Source organism: Daphnia carinata, chromosome 10 (assembly GCF_022539665.2).
Source record: "Daphnia carinata strain CSIRO-1 chromosome 10, CSIRO_AGI_Dcar_HiC_V3, whole genome shotgun sequence".
NCBI lineage: Eukaryota > Metazoa > Arthropoda > Branchiopoda > Diplostraca > Daphniidae > Daphnia > Daphnia carinata.
In genome coordinates this window covers 7,109,158-7,125,611 of record NC_081340.1, presented here as the reverse complement: position 1 = coordinate 7,125,611, position 16,454 = coordinate 7,109,158, and the positions used below count along the sequence as shown (strand labels likewise).

The following is a 16,454-nucleotide window of genomic DNA, read 5'->3' as shown; positions in this document are numbered from 1 at the left end:
AGTGAGGGCGGTGAAGAAGATTGAACTGAACACTAGACTGTATGCAGAAAGGAACATAAAAATCCATTTGATGCTTTTGATAGCTCTGACCCAGTTCAACTCTTTTTTTTTTCTGAAAACGGGGCGTTTCTTTTGGATTGAAGGCCCTCTTTCAACACGGGGATATTTCAATGCGGCCAGAATGGGAAATCATTTGCATGCGTCTACTTCACATTCTTTCACTTCTACTACCGCCACCTAACGTTTTTTTTTCATCTTGTTTATACTTTAGTTTTCCTTTTTTTACCCCAACATCGTCAAGTCTTTTTGTCGGCCCTCCTTTAACTCAAAGAGTCCCCACGCCCACCGAAAAAACGAGAAAGGGGATATGGAAAAAAAAAAATAAATAGCGCTAAATAAAGAAAAGAAGAGCACTGGCGTGAAAATGGTGTCAACCAAACAAACAAACGTGTGCGTGCGTGCCACTCAAAAAAGTCGGTTCTGGTGGCTGAACGAGTTTCACCGTTGCTACACTTACGTTTTCTCCCTGTTACCACTCGGTTCTTCAAAAAAAAAAAATCCACAAATTGTTTCGATTTCGTGAGTGAACGCACTCAAATTCCGGCGGACATCGATAGAAAGTGCTCAACAAATAATTTTTTTTTTCGCTTACCGAGTTTGGTGCTGTCCATAAATGAGAATGTTATTTCCCCCAAATCCATAGTCGACTAGAAGGATGTCGTGTGCGACACCGTCGTTTCCATTTTCAGAACTTGTTGACGTCGGTCACTTTATGTATTTTCTTCACTTTTTGTTTTCCTGGAAAAGAAATTGAATTTATTAATATAACAGGTTCAATCTCGATTGTGCAGGGATTCACTTCGATTTTCAACTGTCGTTAAGATTCGTGCTGTGCGGCCATTGCCGTCGATCAGGGCCTCTGTTGCAAGTTTTGAACGTTTTCCCAACTCCAGTTTCATCGTTTATTATTCAATAGCATGGGAATTGCACGCAGCGTGTGCAAAAAAACGAGCTACCGGGGATTATATGGGCGAGGGATTTCTTTATGGCATCCCTGAGCGACGAGAACTCGTTATACGACGCAAAACCCTTCTCTCTGCTCCATCCCCCTTTTTTCACTCCTTATACACTCGTTTTTTTTATTTTTTGTTTTATAAAGCCCAACCAAGAAAAGAATATGTTTAGAACCTTTGCTCCCTTCCGTCCAAATGACCTATCGATAAAGATACCGTCCGCTAAGAGGAGACTATAAACAAATATAAAAATAAAAAAAAACTACTACTGTATAATGTTAAGGCAGAATTGCAGAGCTTGAAAGGGTAGTAACAAAAAAAAAGAAATAATAATAACTGAAAAATAGGGAAGAACCTGCTGGCACGTTTGTCGGTCTGCTTCTTTTTGGTGGACAGACTCCAGTGGAGTATACATCGGGCTATAATAAATTGTAGGGCGTGAGACGATGGCCAGGTGCAAAGCGCGCGCCGTCTGGTAACGATCCCAGTCTCCACCCAGTACGGTTTGACCAGAAGTGTTAGGATTAGATACCACAGTACACACAAGCTTGTCTAGCATTGGCCTGTACACTTTTGCACGGCTGTAAGTTATTACCAACAATCCTAAAAAAAAGACCAGTCAAGCAAGTAGCACGAGTCATCCTAGCCATTAAGTTTCTACTTTAATTTTTGAAAAACCCTATGTGGTAATTTCAACATCACAACTAATTGTACCTAACACACTTGGACCGTGGACTTCCTACGAAATAGAATTGGAAGGATCACTTTTTAATTACTTACATAATTGGATGCCTTGAATACACTTCCTCAGAAACGAAGAAATGCTTTCACTCCTTTTGAAGTATCTTTATCTACCATGTTCCTGTAATATCAGTTGACAAAAGAAAGTTTGCATTGGGACAAAACTTACAATCACAATTAACAGTAAAAGCAAATTATACCCACCTGTTTGCAGTTTTCTGGAATTGACGCTTGAATACATTTCTTTCGTCGTTGAATGTGAATAGAGCATCAAACAGTTTTCCAATAGTCAGAGGTCATGCGGTTGAAACTCAAGATTTTGAATGATCACCACTGACGTTTTCTGTGAACGTTGCCAAATCGGGACACTGTAGTTAGTGGTGGACAAATCTCTCCCGGTCGTGTTTTGTGTGATTCACATCTTTTAACCACTTTGTTTTATTAACAAGACTGGCATGCAACCAAGAATTCTTTTCCAGCGGGGTAGTTCAAAAGAAAACAAGCAAATGCATACAATATGCAGAGACTGTTGAATGAGTTATTAGAATGTGCTGTCGGAAAGGCCACGCCATAGCACATACTCGTTCCACGCGACTGTCACAACTTCTTACGATTTTGGCGAATAAATCGTTGAAAATTCCGTTGAAATTTAACGCACGGATAACTCTTTTGGAAGAAAGGATGAATGAAATGCATAAAAAGAGATTTGACTGATTTTATCATGGTGATGGTTGTTGCAATTGAAATGGCGACACATTTTTCTGTGAACCATTCACAAACACGTCCTAACGAAACATGCTTGTCCGCCAAATCACATGCTTCTTTCTTCACTCAAAAAAGAAAATGGCGCTTCATGCATGTTAAACCAGCGTTGTCACAGTGTTACAAGTAAAGTTATCATTTTATTATTCATGTTTTTTTTTATTCTGATAATTTTTTCAAAATTAAAATTAAAGTTTAAAGCGTTTTTGACTTTAGCTAGTCATATGCAGGAAAATTCTTTGTACGCCATCTTGCAAATGTTTTTCAAACTTGTTGACACCCCTTTGTGTACGTTTGCCAGAAACCAGAGGTGAAAGTGTTTTCCTATAAACCGAAAAGTAATCAATGGGCACTGTGCTCAGCTACCAAACAGAAAACATATAAACTCTAATCGAAATTCCGTCGATGGATGCCTCTCCAATCCAGCAGTTAAATGTAAACACATTTTGTTTTTACGTTTACAGCAGAATCCAATCTGACACTGTTGCCATTTTCCTCCTTTCTCCCAAAGAAACCATAAATACTTTTTTTCTTTCTTGACACACGAACGCACACGAGGGAGGGGTGTTTGGATAGATACTTCCAGTGTCTGCGTGTTGATCGGTTCGTGCGCTAGTCAACGGGTTCGGGATCTTGAGCCCCAGAGCGCCATTGCCACTTGTATATATAAACTTTTTTTTTTTTGCTGCTTGCAATGGAGAAAAAAAAATTGTGTACGGCGGACCATCGGACGCGGATTATATAGGAGAAAGCAATCACTTAAAAATGGCAATAGCAACACACTCACAGACAACAATCCTAAATCCACGGGTTGTGTGGTACCGCGGGAGTTGTAAATAGAATTTTTATTTTTTTAAAGAACGGACCACACGATATAGCAGAGTTCTCCCAGTAGGCTTTTATATTGTTCTGCAAAGGCCGAAAAGAATCCGTGTAGCAGTACCGGATCATACGGGAAAATAAACAAAGTAACCCCAATGGGGGAAAAAAAAACATTTTTCGAGGCCTATTGTAATAAATAACAAAACAAAAAAATAATGTAGGATATTTTTTTGTTTGTTTGAGCTCCAGTTATTTTTGTTTTGCTATGCTGCATCTATATATTACAGCGTCCGCACGATGTGGTGCTCCACGGTATTAGAGGAAAACGTTATCACCAGGGCTCCAGCATTCCACCAGCAAATCACGTAGAGGATAAAAATTGAAAGAAAAACGAGGGACAATTTTTGTTGTTTCATTGCGTCCGCGGAAGGCCAGTGTTCGTTTTCCTACGCTGCCCCTTCGTATTTGTACATACATATAGAAAAGCAGCGAGAAAAAGAAAGTATATTAGAGCAAGTTGACACGACGATAGATATAAATCCTTCCAACTTGTTTCCTTCTTTATTTGCTTCGACCATGGTCCGATAGAAATATTCTTTCCCCATGCAGCTAGAAACAAACAATATATCTTTAAAATATCGCAAAAAACAAATAGAAAAAAACAAACAAGAATACTTTCTTCGTTTCCCGGGTTTCTTGTCCAATGTGGCTCATATAAATCATCATTGTAGATGTACAGCATGCAACAAAAGGCTGGCATTCTTTTGGCATTCTTCGCTATGTGTAAAGCAAGATGAGCTGTGATATAGCAGGACGTAGCCTACACATGACAAAACAAAAAAGGGAAGGGGGCGTGGCGAAGGATTTATTGTGTCCTGTTCCGCACAAGACCAAACAATAACATGGAATCATTTCGTCGTAATCATATTTTGTAATGGTTTCTACTTGATTCATTTGTGAATAGTGACGCCAGACGTTCGTAATCAAGAGTCACACGTCTAATTTTTAACGTGCAACATTGTTTTAATATGTTCAACAAAATTGTACCTCTACGTTATGTCCGTCCATAACGAATCGCACAACCCGTTGGACCAGAAGAAGTGAAAATAGTGGCCACAGCTGTTCTCCAGCACTGCAGTTCAAGCTGCTGTCACCCCCGCATGCTTAAAAAACTAGATTAAATAGAATGAAAAAGAGTTATGTACAGCTACTTGGCAAAGGATTATAGATAAGCTTCAAAATAACTCGTACTCATGTGAAAATCGATTTATCAGACGTAACAATTGAATTATCGAGACACTGGGACCCCATTCATCTTCTCATAGGACAGCGTATATGCACAGTATCAGGGTAACCTAATAACAATAAAACAAGATTTTGCTAGTAAATTAACAGCTTTGGGGGTGAATGAGGATATGTCTTGATTTCTGAGAATTTGAGACCAGCACTTGAAAAGTTAGACAACCTATAAATAAACTGGACATCTATCCTAGTTAATCGGAAAAATAGTTACTTATGGGAGGCAATCGCGAGATAGTGATTTAGAGAATACCTCCTCTTGTTTACATGCAAGATAATAGCAGAAGTATACATACTATAACATAGAGGGAGAAACGATTTGTACAACGTGAAGATGATGGATACGACGGTCGAAGAAAGCGGGCACTGTCAGTGACGTCATACAGTTTTGGGAGGCAACAGCACAACAGAGTGTTATCTTATTGGAGTGATGATGTCCACGACCATTGATCAGTCCTTTTTCCTAGGTCCCTATGTATTAAGAACTATATCTATAGTGGTTATAACATATAAGGTCTCTATACGCTGTATGGTATAACAGGAAAAGTTATTACCAAAGAGTCTTTTGATGTCTATATATAGGAAGAACACAAAGACATTATAAATCACTGACATGATTGGGACTTGGGGAAAAAGAATGAATGTTGAAAGACTCAAGAAGCAAAAAAAAGGAATTGAATGGTGAGGTGCAGGAGCTAGGCCTGTCGCACGATTACTACAAAGGCGATTGGAATTGAAAAATGAAAGGCCTTGCCTACGAATTGGCTGATTGCCTATAATGCCATCGAATCTTTGTGGCGAAATGCACGATCACTTTCAGATCTATTAACTTTTAAAACAGAAAGGAACTTGATGACAATTAACTGCTGGAAAACAGCGCAGAAAATAAACTGAGACGTCAATCTCACAAACTGTTTCAAAGTTCGAAAGCGAGACGAAGACTAAATTTTTTATGAAAACAAATGTAAAAGCAGTTTTTCGTTCTCATCCCCTCCACCTCTGACATTTTCTAGACGACGTTTTCGATCGGCGTTGTCAAGTTTAGTTCGCACTGAAGTAATTTTCAACACAATTTTTTTTTGTACATAAATTTCGAAATTAATCAGTTATTATGGAATAAAAATAATTTAAAATCGATCGGCAAGTAAGAATTGCTGTCACGAATTCTTTTGACAAAAATGGACTAGAGAGAAATTGAATTTTGGTACATTCCGGCAACTAGCTTTCCCTCTTCCCAAAAATCGAAAAGTCATTTATGATAAAGAATGACAGCTATTCACGACCAACCGTGTTCAGAAGAAACCGTACGGTGGCTTATGTGACGCGTTGAGCGACTCAATCGGGCGTCGCAGTCTGTTTGGTCCTGTCTGTCGCAGTTTCTCGTGCACTACGTTTCCTTTGTTCTTCGGCGATCACATCCGCACGTGTGCACCCATGTGCTATTGTCCGTAATCTTACGCATTGTTCTCCCCCGGATATTCGAACCCCTTTTTTCCCTTATGCATTATGCATGTTCAATCATATCACGCGATATAGACGTGTGTCTTCAATCGTGGGTGTGACTCTTCCTCAAATTCAAAGAATCGATACACGAAAGTACATGGCCAAATATTGGCGTATAAACTGGAACACGTTAAATACCATATATCCCCCTGGGCTATAATATCTGTATTGACAGATAATTCATGTTACATCCCTAAAGCTAAATCTCTTCAAGGAAAAAGAAAGATGTTAAGGAAGCTTCTGTATTATTCGCAGTGAAAGCCTCGTTCGGTGATGGGGCTTACGTAATGGAAGCTGCTACCGAATAAACGGGAAATGTACTTTGGGAACATCGTTTTAAAAAGTCCTATAAGTTTGCTTCTTAAAAATAAATTGTACATGTAAAGGGGCGCTGTGGTGGTGAGTCCCTCATCGACCGTACCATCAAAGATTTGGATATACAGCTCTCTTCTCAATAAAGTCTACATAAGACTCTTTCTCTTAAGGCTCCTGTGTGGCTCTTGTTTCAGCGGAGAATAAGAAAAAAGCTTTTCATATGTATATATACATTTGCATCCAGCCTAGTACGCCTATAAAAGATCAACCAAAGGATTACCCCCTTGACGATAAAAACAAAAGTAGGCCTTTAAAAAGAAAACAAAAATTACTTTTAAAGAAATATCTAGACGTCGCGACGTCAGAGTGGGATTTAACATAATTTTGGAATTCAAAAACAAATTCTTTTTTTACTTGTTTGGAACTTTGTTTTTGTTTAGAATAGAAAATTTTCATCACGTTGTCTGACATTTAATACGTATAGTCCAAATACGTAAACAATATTACCGGCCTAACTAAAAAAAATGGAAGCATTGCTTTCTGTGGATAGGCTGCTGGATAACAAATAAATTGTTCATGGAACCGGTCCAAAATTGACTGTCTAGAGTGCACCATAGGACCTCAAAGTCTCAGTCAAAGTCCATGCTGTAATATGATGACGTCATTGCCGTACTAAAACCTACAAATATAAATGCTATATTTTTACGCAGCTATAAACTAAAATAGTATTCGCTTGGTTAAACAAATTGTCTTTGAAAAAACGAAAAATCGGAGCAGCGAAAACAATATTTGTCGGATGTTATTAGTATGCACTTGGCATTCTTTCCTCTCGCACGGATCCAAAGCAACGTCTTAACACAAAGACGCACATCATAAAAAAAAGCAAAAATTCCGGAATATCAGTAACATATATATATATATTTATATATATGTGGCAAAAACAGATATATAGATTTCATCCGCCTCGTTGCATTTGGTGTGTGCACGTCTTTATAGACCCGTCCCTCTATTCGCTATTTCTTTTGCTCGATATCCACTCGTGGCTTTATGACGATATATTTTCAAAGTGAAGTAGCGACCAAGATCGAGTGGAGAAACGCCCACTATACAGACATACATTCACTTACTTTATACATTTATATATATTTTGCGTTCTTCAACATTATTTAAGAATACAAAAAAAAAAAATGAAACGAGAGTGATGCAAAAAAAAAAAAATTATGCTGCCTTTAAGTTTGAATTTTTGCTACACACGCTTAAATAATCATTTTTAGTTAATGAAATTAATCTTTAGCAATAAAAACGGTTTTATCATCTGGCTTATAACTATGCCTTTTATGGCAAACGTACGATTACAAGCTAGACATGAGCGTTGTTGATGTTCTTAATCTTCTGTCTAATATATCGGGAGTGCAACAGCACTAGACGCGAGTATTTAACATTTTTGCTACTGCCCATTATGGAGGAAATATCATTTTTATCTCCTTTCATTTTACCAACCATAGACATGGCCGATACTTCTCCCACAAATCATCCGTGTTACAGAAGAATAATACATAAAGTTCTTCACCTTATACCGTGTAGAACAGCTGTTTGGCTAATTGAATAAATACGAAAAGTGAATTATGGCTAGCAAAGGCCACTTTTTTTCCCCTTTAAGAAAAAATAAATAAAAATGGTTGATGTGTATTGCCAAAAAGGACCGGAAGTGCATTGCAGCTGCTGTAGACTTTCGATCTCGATGTTTACACAAAACAGCTTGTAGTTATACATCTTTACACACCTCTCTTGATGTGTTACAACTTGCTTTCCCATCTCATTGCAATTTATTATAATTGCGATGACTGTCCGTGTCATTCCTTTCCTCGCCAATTTTCATCACGTGTGATTATTGATATACAGTCAATAATTAATCCGTAGCTTGTACGGGAAAAGACGTCGTTAGAAATACAATAGAAAATTAGAGTAGCAGGCAGTTGCTATGGACGCTTAATCAAATCTATAAAAGAACATTATCCATGTAGAGTCTCGGTAAATATGGACTATTTCTTTTCCGGATCAACCGCTCAGATCGATGTCTTCGACTGTCAGAGAGTCAACAAGTATTTCGAATACGCTTTTACCTTTGACGTAGCCAAGCAACGCCCAAAGACGTCAATAGCTATTACTGAATCACTATGTTCTACGCAAAAAAAAAAAAATATGTTGAATTGTTGGAAATGTAGCTATATCGTGCTACAGATGACAAAGAAGCAAAAAGAAAACAAAGAAACTTTGTCACGTGCAACGCGAGAGTGTTATCTGAGGTATGGTGAGAATCTCTTACACATTACGTTCAAGGGCATTCTTATACATCAAAAAGCCTTGTCAGTTGTATAATAGAATTCCGTGTCCTCCCTCTTCTTCACATCAACGCAACGTGACATCATCTATCATGTAAAGGTTCTATTATATAATCACATTCATTGTTAAACAATTGGGTTTATCTACAACGAAAACAGTGGTCACACGAAAGCTATGTTAGCTACTGTGCATGAGTATGTTCAAATAAAAACTCATGAGACTTTAGAAACGAAAATACCAAATCTAATTTTAGCCAGACACTAAACATACACACACAAACATGAAAACGAGGTGAATATTAAGCTTATCCTGTAAAGTTCTTTGTGTGTGTGTGTACATTCCGGGTAATATCGTCCTTTCTGTTACATCTCCCCCCCCCTGACAAAGTGAGTTGACCTCTAGTCTTGAAATAGCCCTAAATGTAACTTAGTCTCCCCCACAAGTGCCACCTGAGAGGCTACTAGAATATTGAAGGGATCGGGTGAGATTAACTTGATTTTCTCTAGGTCCGTTTAAACCACCTTATTGTGCGATAAGTCGTATAACTCAGGTGGATATGCACCTGTAAGTTTCTATCGACGTCGTACGAACCTCAAAAACATATTGAAAATGGTGTGTCTAAGTTGGTGCAAGCATTAACCAAACTTACCAAACTATCGGCATGGCGTAACTTGAGCTATATCGTCGACAGGCGAAGTGCACAACTTTGCCTATTTCTGATCTTTTGGTATTTCAATTGTTGTCTCCAAAATAATCAAATATCCATTTTGATTCATGAAAAGTTCAGCGTACCCAACACCCTCCCTAAAATACCACTACTTGGCACACGCCACAAAGCTTTATCCACTAACCTTAATCATTTCAATAATAGACTGCATACAAGAAGGTTTTGAGGCAGCTGTGTCTCTGTTGCAAATGGACGAAAAGCAGAAGTATTTTGGGAGGGGAAGGGGGAAGAATTTTGTACTTTCTCCTCTACTTACCGCAGAGGTGGCGCCATAACTTGTGCATGCAAGTGAAAGACATTTCAACATACACATAGTAAAAATGAAAATTTTCATTTCTTTTTTTTTTAAGGAAAGTCATTTCCGTTTGAGCCTTCAACGCGCAAAACGTTCATTAGAGAGCAAAAGCAAACATATAAATGAACTTTCGTCGAACTGGTGGCGCCACACGTCAAAACGTGCGAACACAAATCATCGTCCGGAAATCATATTTTTTTATTTTAAACTTTTTGTTTTTAGAAAAAATTACGACCACTCCCATGACTTCAACGCAGTATGTTATTATTGGAAAGCACAAACGAAAACAAACAGGTTTCGCCTTTTTTTGTGGGCGTGCCCCTGTGCGTTGACATTGGCTGACTCGATCGATATTTTCACCCGAAAAAAAAAGTATTTTCAATACTCTTAACGCGATTGTAGTAAACCTAGAGGCTGTAACACAGAACTTCTGTTCTGGTGGCGTTGTTTCCACCGAACTGAATCAAACTCTTAAAACGTTAAACTAATAGAATTAGTCTTTAACATTCGCTAGATGGCAGCCACAGGCATTTTTCATGCGAATTTTTGAATCGAATTAAATTTTTGAATCGTTAATGTTCCAAAAGGGAATAAAAGCGATGAGTAATGATGTTTCAAGTAATTTAGAGATAAATAATGTGGGCGTGTATAGTGGCGCCATCGATTAAGATGATGGATTTAGAAAAAAGAATCGGTTCCTGCTGCTGACGATAGGGAAAAGGATAAAAGAGAATGAATCATGATGATAAACTAACGTTGCGCCCAGTGAGTTCTGCAAGAAGAATGAATAAAAAGATGAAAATCGTCATCATAATAAAAGGGGTTCTGTCTTCAAAAAAAGAAGAGTGTATATCTACTAAATAAAAAAAAACAGGGGGCAGGGCTGCTGTCATCATCGGTGATGATGATGGAACATTGCCAATATGATCGGCGAGGAAGAAAAAAAAAGACTTGCCTAGGGCAAACAAAGAAAACATGGAGGAAAAACATTACGCTCTCAATGTTGTTGCCTCTAAATATATCCATCTCTCGTGTGTCTGACGATGATTGTCAAATGTTGATATAGATGGGGGAGGATACTTTCCACAAGACTACACAAATATATTTTTGCCTAAAAGGCACTTTATATATATATATATATTCCCCTTTTCATCCTGATGTTGGCCTTTTTTGCCAAGTTATGTGTGCAGACGACGAAGAAAGCATGGCCGAGTAGAGACCTAATGGGCCGCCATCAGTTTCTTTCCACGACGTCAAACGATGACGATTATCGTTCTCGTCTGTTTTTTTGTTTTATTACACGTTACATGTGAATGGAACAGAGCTCTATAACGTTCATAGTGGTGTATCTATTCTCTCTGTTTCTATCTCTCTGGAGAGCCAAGAAAACGATCGAGCATTAAGAACGATTCAAGGATCGCCCCATGGAATTCCCAATTTAAAAAACTGTAAGAATTAAAAGCATAGTTTTCATTTTCAATACACTAGTATTGACATTTAAATTAAATAAATTAATAAATTAATAAAAATTTAAAAGATTAGATCAATAATCAAGCACAATTTTTATCCTGTTGTTTGTGCTGTTAAATTAAAGTGGAATGAGTTTGGTATTTTTTCGAAACAAAATGGCCACCCACGAGACTGCACCAAAAGCTATTTGCGTACATATGCAAAAATTGCTGGCACTACGAAAAAGATGTAACCGCTGGATGTGCAAAAATGTGATCCATCCGCTTAGACAAAACATTTTTTTTTTTTTTTGGGGGGGGGGGCTGTATAAATTTGCTTTTATATAAAAACACACACTGTATTGCCCACGCATACTTTCTTGCATGTTGCTGCATTGTTCTGTTTAATACTTTTCTGCTAAACGACCTATGTCGTGGTTGTACTTTGATGTTTGTCTTTCCGTTTATGAATTCAATCTCATTGAAAGCCATAAAAAAAGAGAAAGAAAAAGTTCTAGAGGCAAATTTGAACACCAAATATCCATATATATGCTAGAGGGGTTGCCGTACATAAATGTAAACAAGTTTCATCTCCTTTTCTCGTTTCCATGATTATGTTACCATCAAAACAGCCCAATAATGAAAACTTCTTATATGAACTATGACTCTTACAAACAGGACAATAATAGCGATAAGGAATAAAGTAAGTTGGTATAAAATTTGGTGTTTAAACTTTGTCGAACGAAAAGTACTTTTCGTTACCCAGGAAATATATTTCCCTTCGCTTTTATACCCGATGACTGAGATCTCTAACTTTCGGCCAAGAAAATAAGTTTGAAAGAAAAATTTTTGAACAACGTTCTATTTCTGGATATATGTATTAAAATAGGCGTGGGCGTGTGAATGGCTTCCGGTTCGTCCTCAATGACATCCCTACAATATACATGTCAGTGCTGATGACGACAATGGAATTACACTTGGTCGGTAGCCAAGTCCAGGCCATTAATTTCTTTGTAAACTCGTTCCGCGTGATTCTCAACGTTAATAAGTGTACGCGATGAAATCTACATAATAATGCAATGTCACAATATTTTTAGATTTTAGAAAAAGAGTTTGCATTTCTGCTGCTAGGAGATGTGAACTTGTTTTATTAGTACAATGTAATCAACGTTTTTTTTTCTTTCTTCACGTGAAGGTGCGCAACGCGACGGCCATGTTCATCATTAATTTGAGCGTGTCCGATTTGATGTTCTGCTGTTTCAACTTGCCACTAGCCACTTCCCTCTTCTACCATCGTGCATGGGTCCACGGAGAGGCGCTCTGCACGCTCTTCCCGCTGATGCGCTACGGACTTTTGGCCGTCTCCATCTTCACCGTCTTGGCCATCACGCTCAATCGTTACATCATGATCGGCCACCCAAGACTCTATCCAAAGTAAGCATATTTTTATCACGAAAAATGCTTGAGTTTTAAACTAGTTTTAAATTTTACATAATTGTCAAACATGCGCGACGAAGTTCCTTAATGAAATTTTAGAAAACGTATACTGAAATGTTTATTACATTTTTCAAATAGTGAGCCTTATATTGGCACTTCTAGTTTAGCTGTCGAGAAAACATACGGGCCTGCCATAGCCTGCCGGCCACTGATACGATTATATGGCTCCTGTTAAAAGAAAGACAAAAAAAAACTTTCAATTTATTTAGAACTAAAAACTTCGAGAAGTTTTTTTGGAACATGTTGTGTTGGCGTATGCAGTCACGCATCTGTGCATATATATTAGTCGTACAATCACACGTTTATGTGTTTCACTTTACTCGCGTCGTGTTACGATATAGAACGTTTTTTGCCATTTATGCATTGGATATTTGAACGATTTGTACCCTTTATCACCGAAACGTAATATCGTCTAGAAAGGCCACAGACTGTATTCAATATGCGGAGGGTGATCCGAATTCCGATTACATTACAGCAACGGACGGTCTTGCACGCATTGTACTCCGTGACGCTGTTTGCGTAATGGCAAAAGCAGAAACCCTTTGATTTTCAATCAACAAATTCCATTAAAGAAAAAATAGTTTAAACTCTCCGCATGGCATTTCACAACCGAATGGATATAATTAGATCAAACGAAATTCCAATGCTATTAAATGTCACTGCGCTAATGTACTGGATTGTTGTGCACCCATTTCCACTGTCGGATGCGGTTGATGATTTAATATGAATTTTCTCTTTGCTTTCTGTGTGCTTTAAAAGGTTATACAAAAGACGCCATCTGATATTGATGATCGCCCTGACTTGGCTCGGCTGTTTCGGTTCGTTGCTGCCCACTTTACTAGGAGAATGGGGCACTTTCGGGCTGGACAAAGAAATCGGATCGTGTTCCATCTTGCCCGATGCACAGCGACGTTCTCCAAAAGAGTTCCTCTTTGTCGTTGCTTTCGTCCTTCCTTGCCTGGCTATCGTCGTCTGCTACGCCCGAATCTTTTTTATCGTCAGACGGGCAGCGGCCGTCTCGCACGGCAATCAGCAACAGCAAAACCATCAGAATCATCAGCAATCGGGCAACGCTGCAGGACTCAAACCGTCGTCTAGCGTCCGATCGAGAACAGGCATTGGCGGAATTGTTCCAGGTGAAATGAGACGAGGTCTAATGTTGCCCGGTTCGGCTTCTGGCATGCATCCGGGCGGTGGATACATCAAGCAAACGATGATCACAGGCCATCCGTCCGTTATGGAAGCTTCGTTTCATTTGACGTGTTGCGAATCGCAACAAGGAAGCGGATCGACGGAAATCAGCGAGGAAACAACCGATCGATCCGCCGGTGGATGTAGCCACCATTTATCTGTTGGACCGGCGGAACCACTAGTCAATAACGCGAGTAGTACAGTCATAGTTCCGAAGAGGACTGGATCTATTTTGCGCTGGAACAAACCAAGTCAGCATAAATCATCGCCCATCCGAATTGAAGTCGAGAAAGGTAGCGAAGTAGCTGGACCGTTACCCGAATTCCAGCAGCAACTGTCGGACAAGAGACGGATTTCCGTTTCTTTCATGGAACCGGAGCAACTGGATGACTGTCCTCAGTCGGTTAGTTCGTCAGAAGCCCAATATCTTCGCGTTCCGGGTGTCCAGCAGTGTTCCAGCAATAGCAGTTCAGCAGGTGGCATGAATCTATCGACCAGTCAAAAACCCTTGTCGACTGCTAACGCTGGATCGGACACCGAAGATGCCGAACCTGTTATAGCAAGTCCCGTTCCTTCGGAAGCTTCTTCTATCGGATCGACAGTTGTCATTCCGGAAGGGATAGCAACTCCAGTGGGCGGAGACACAGGCAGATCAGTCTTGGGGGCGGCGCTATCACAAGTCAGTGGTGCCCTCCATCGTCGTTCGACTCGAAACAAATCGTCAACGCGGAGGCATCCGGGCCGAATGACAGCAAAGGATCGCAAATTATTGCAAATGATTTTAGTCATTTTCGTTTCATTTATCGTGTGTTACATGCCCATCACGCTGGTCAAGTCGTTAAGCAAAGAGGTGGACCTGGGTGGAGCGATTAACATTGTGGGTTATGTTCTCATTTATTTGACGACGTGCATTAACCCAATCATCTACGTCGTCATGAGCTCCGAATACCGACAGGCCTACAAGAATTTATTGACCTGCAAGCAGAGCCATCATGCGGGCATTGGAGGAGGCGGAACCGGAATCGGTGGTGGAGGAGGCCTTGGAGGCGGTCCGTTGCCCAGTCGCAGTTTTTCACAAAAAGCTTACTGATTTTCTCATTTCCTTTCATTTAACGTTAAGACGCCCTCAAGCGGTCAGAATCGAAAACAAGGATTGTACAGTGGGACACTGACTCACGTTGCTTAGCAACTAAAACGTAACCAATGGCGACAGTTGACTACCATGTAGCACTGACGATCATTTCTTTTGCGCTACCATTAAAGAAAATTCAAATTGTCTTAAGAAAAACTGGGTCTCTTCAATCACCTTTTTCGGGGATTTTGTTCCTAGTCCTTTGATGTGGCAGGTTAAGTTTAGCGTATAAAAATACGTCCTGTACTTGTATGCTATTTGCATTTTGAAATCTGAACCGACATTCCATGAAAATTACTTGAAATCATCGTCATAAAAAAAAAGAATTGAAAATTCACTCCTGCTTCGATTTTCCTATTCGAAATAATTTGCATCAAATAATACTCTTGTTATTGTATAGCTTACCTCCCTTTTTTTTTTGGCTGCAACTTAAGAGCACCTGCTGCTGTGTTCGGGGAGAAGATTGTGATATAGAAAATGTGGTGAATAGGTGTGTTGGTCTGTAAAACACAAGTTGCGCGGATGATTGGTTCAAATATTGACATTGCTCTTGACGTTTTGTCCCAAATATTTCTACTTATGTTGTTACTGTCTAAATGCTTGAACGGTACATTCAGATAGAGTTCCCGGTGCAACATTATCGAGAGAGCACATCATCATCACCACTATACATAGTCATCCAATGTAACCAGCAGAAAAGATCAATGTTTGCACACACACACACACACACTAGCCTCATTCTGTCTGCTCTTTCTTTAAATCCATTTCCCCTCTTTCTGCTGTGTATGTAGTTCAAGTGGAAAGAAATATTTTGGCGCCAATTCTAAACAAAGAGCTAAATTGTTTCATCATCCTGTATTGAATATGGGATTATTATTGATCTGTACTCCATGCTATACTATTTATCAAGCATTAACATGATGGAGTGTCATTATGTGAAATTGACGAAAAAAAAAAAGAATACAAATATATTACCGAAGAGAATATTTGTATATTATCGATTCAATGGTTTTACACGCCTTCATTCACATTCTCGTTTAGAGCTGAGCACATGCAGCAATGGTGCCGATATCGATTTCTCCTCAGTGCTCGATAAAACAGATTTCTTGCGGAATTTCTGCAAACCAGTGCGAATAATGGACGTGGACTACGTACGTAAAACCTTGAAAATGGCCGAATATACTTGTGTAATGTGGTCTGTGGCTAGGTTACATTTGATGGTCATAACTTGCATAGAGATTACTGGTTCGCGAAGTAAACGTCAAAACGTGATTTGATTCTGTGTCTCTTGAGGGGGAAGGGAAACATGGCTGTTGCTAAGCAACATCCAGACCGTGATGTAAGTATGTGTTCTCAAGTGATCAGC

The 16,454-nt window shown here is 39.2% G+C and overlaps 2 protein-coding genes and 1 long non-coding RNA gene across 8 annotated transcripts in view; 1 reads left to right on the top strand and 2 right to left on the bottom strand.

Moving 5' to 3' along the window:
- The window catches only part of LOC130701130 (G-protein coupled receptor moody-like), a 15,980-nt gene extending 15,191 nt beyond the window's left edge, over positions 1-789 (bottom strand). The window contains exon 1 of the mRNA XM_057523096.2: positions 653-789. The gene's annotated coding sequence lies outside the window, so the exon portion shown is untranslated. The remainder of the gene's footprint in view (positions 1-652) is intronic.
- Positions 1-16,454, top strand: part of LOC130701109 (G-protein coupled receptor moody-like) — a 21,579-nt gene extending 5,125 nt beyond the window's left edge. Inside the window, exons 1-3 of one of the 2 annotated variants that reach the window (XM_059497338.1) lie at positions 11,190-11,268; positions 12,464-12,702; positions 13,525-16,454. In XM_059497338.1, the coding sequence (XP_059353321.1) occupies positions 12,482-12,702; positions 13,525-15,046 (1,743 nt within the window). In that variant the 5' untranslated portion in view covers positions 11,190-11,268; positions 12,464-12,481 and the 3' untranslated portion in view covers positions 15,047-16,454. Of the gene's footprint in view, positions 1-11,189; positions 11,269-12,463; positions 12,703-13,524 lie in introns of those variants that run through there. The other variant, XM_057523065.2, reaches the window with a different exon arrangement.
- On the bottom strand, positions 3,495-5,253 carry LOC130701190 (uncharacterized). 5 transcript variants are annotated; one of them, XR_009421877.1, is made up of 4 exons: positions 5,192-5,253; positions 4,934-5,108; positions 4,590-4,693; positions 3,495-4,501 (listed from the first exon to the last, which is right to left on the bottom strand). It is a non-coding gene; the product is annotated as an uncharacterized LOC130701190 (long non-coding RNA). The 5 variants fall into 5 exon arrangements; XR_009003960.2 differs by lacking the exon at positions 5,192-5,253 and having other exon boundaries at positions 3,495-3,947; positions 4,014-4,501; positions 4,934-5,139; XR_009421879.1 differs by lacking the exon at positions 5,192-5,253 and having other exon boundaries at positions 3,495-4,213; positions 4,386-4,501; positions 4,934-5,139.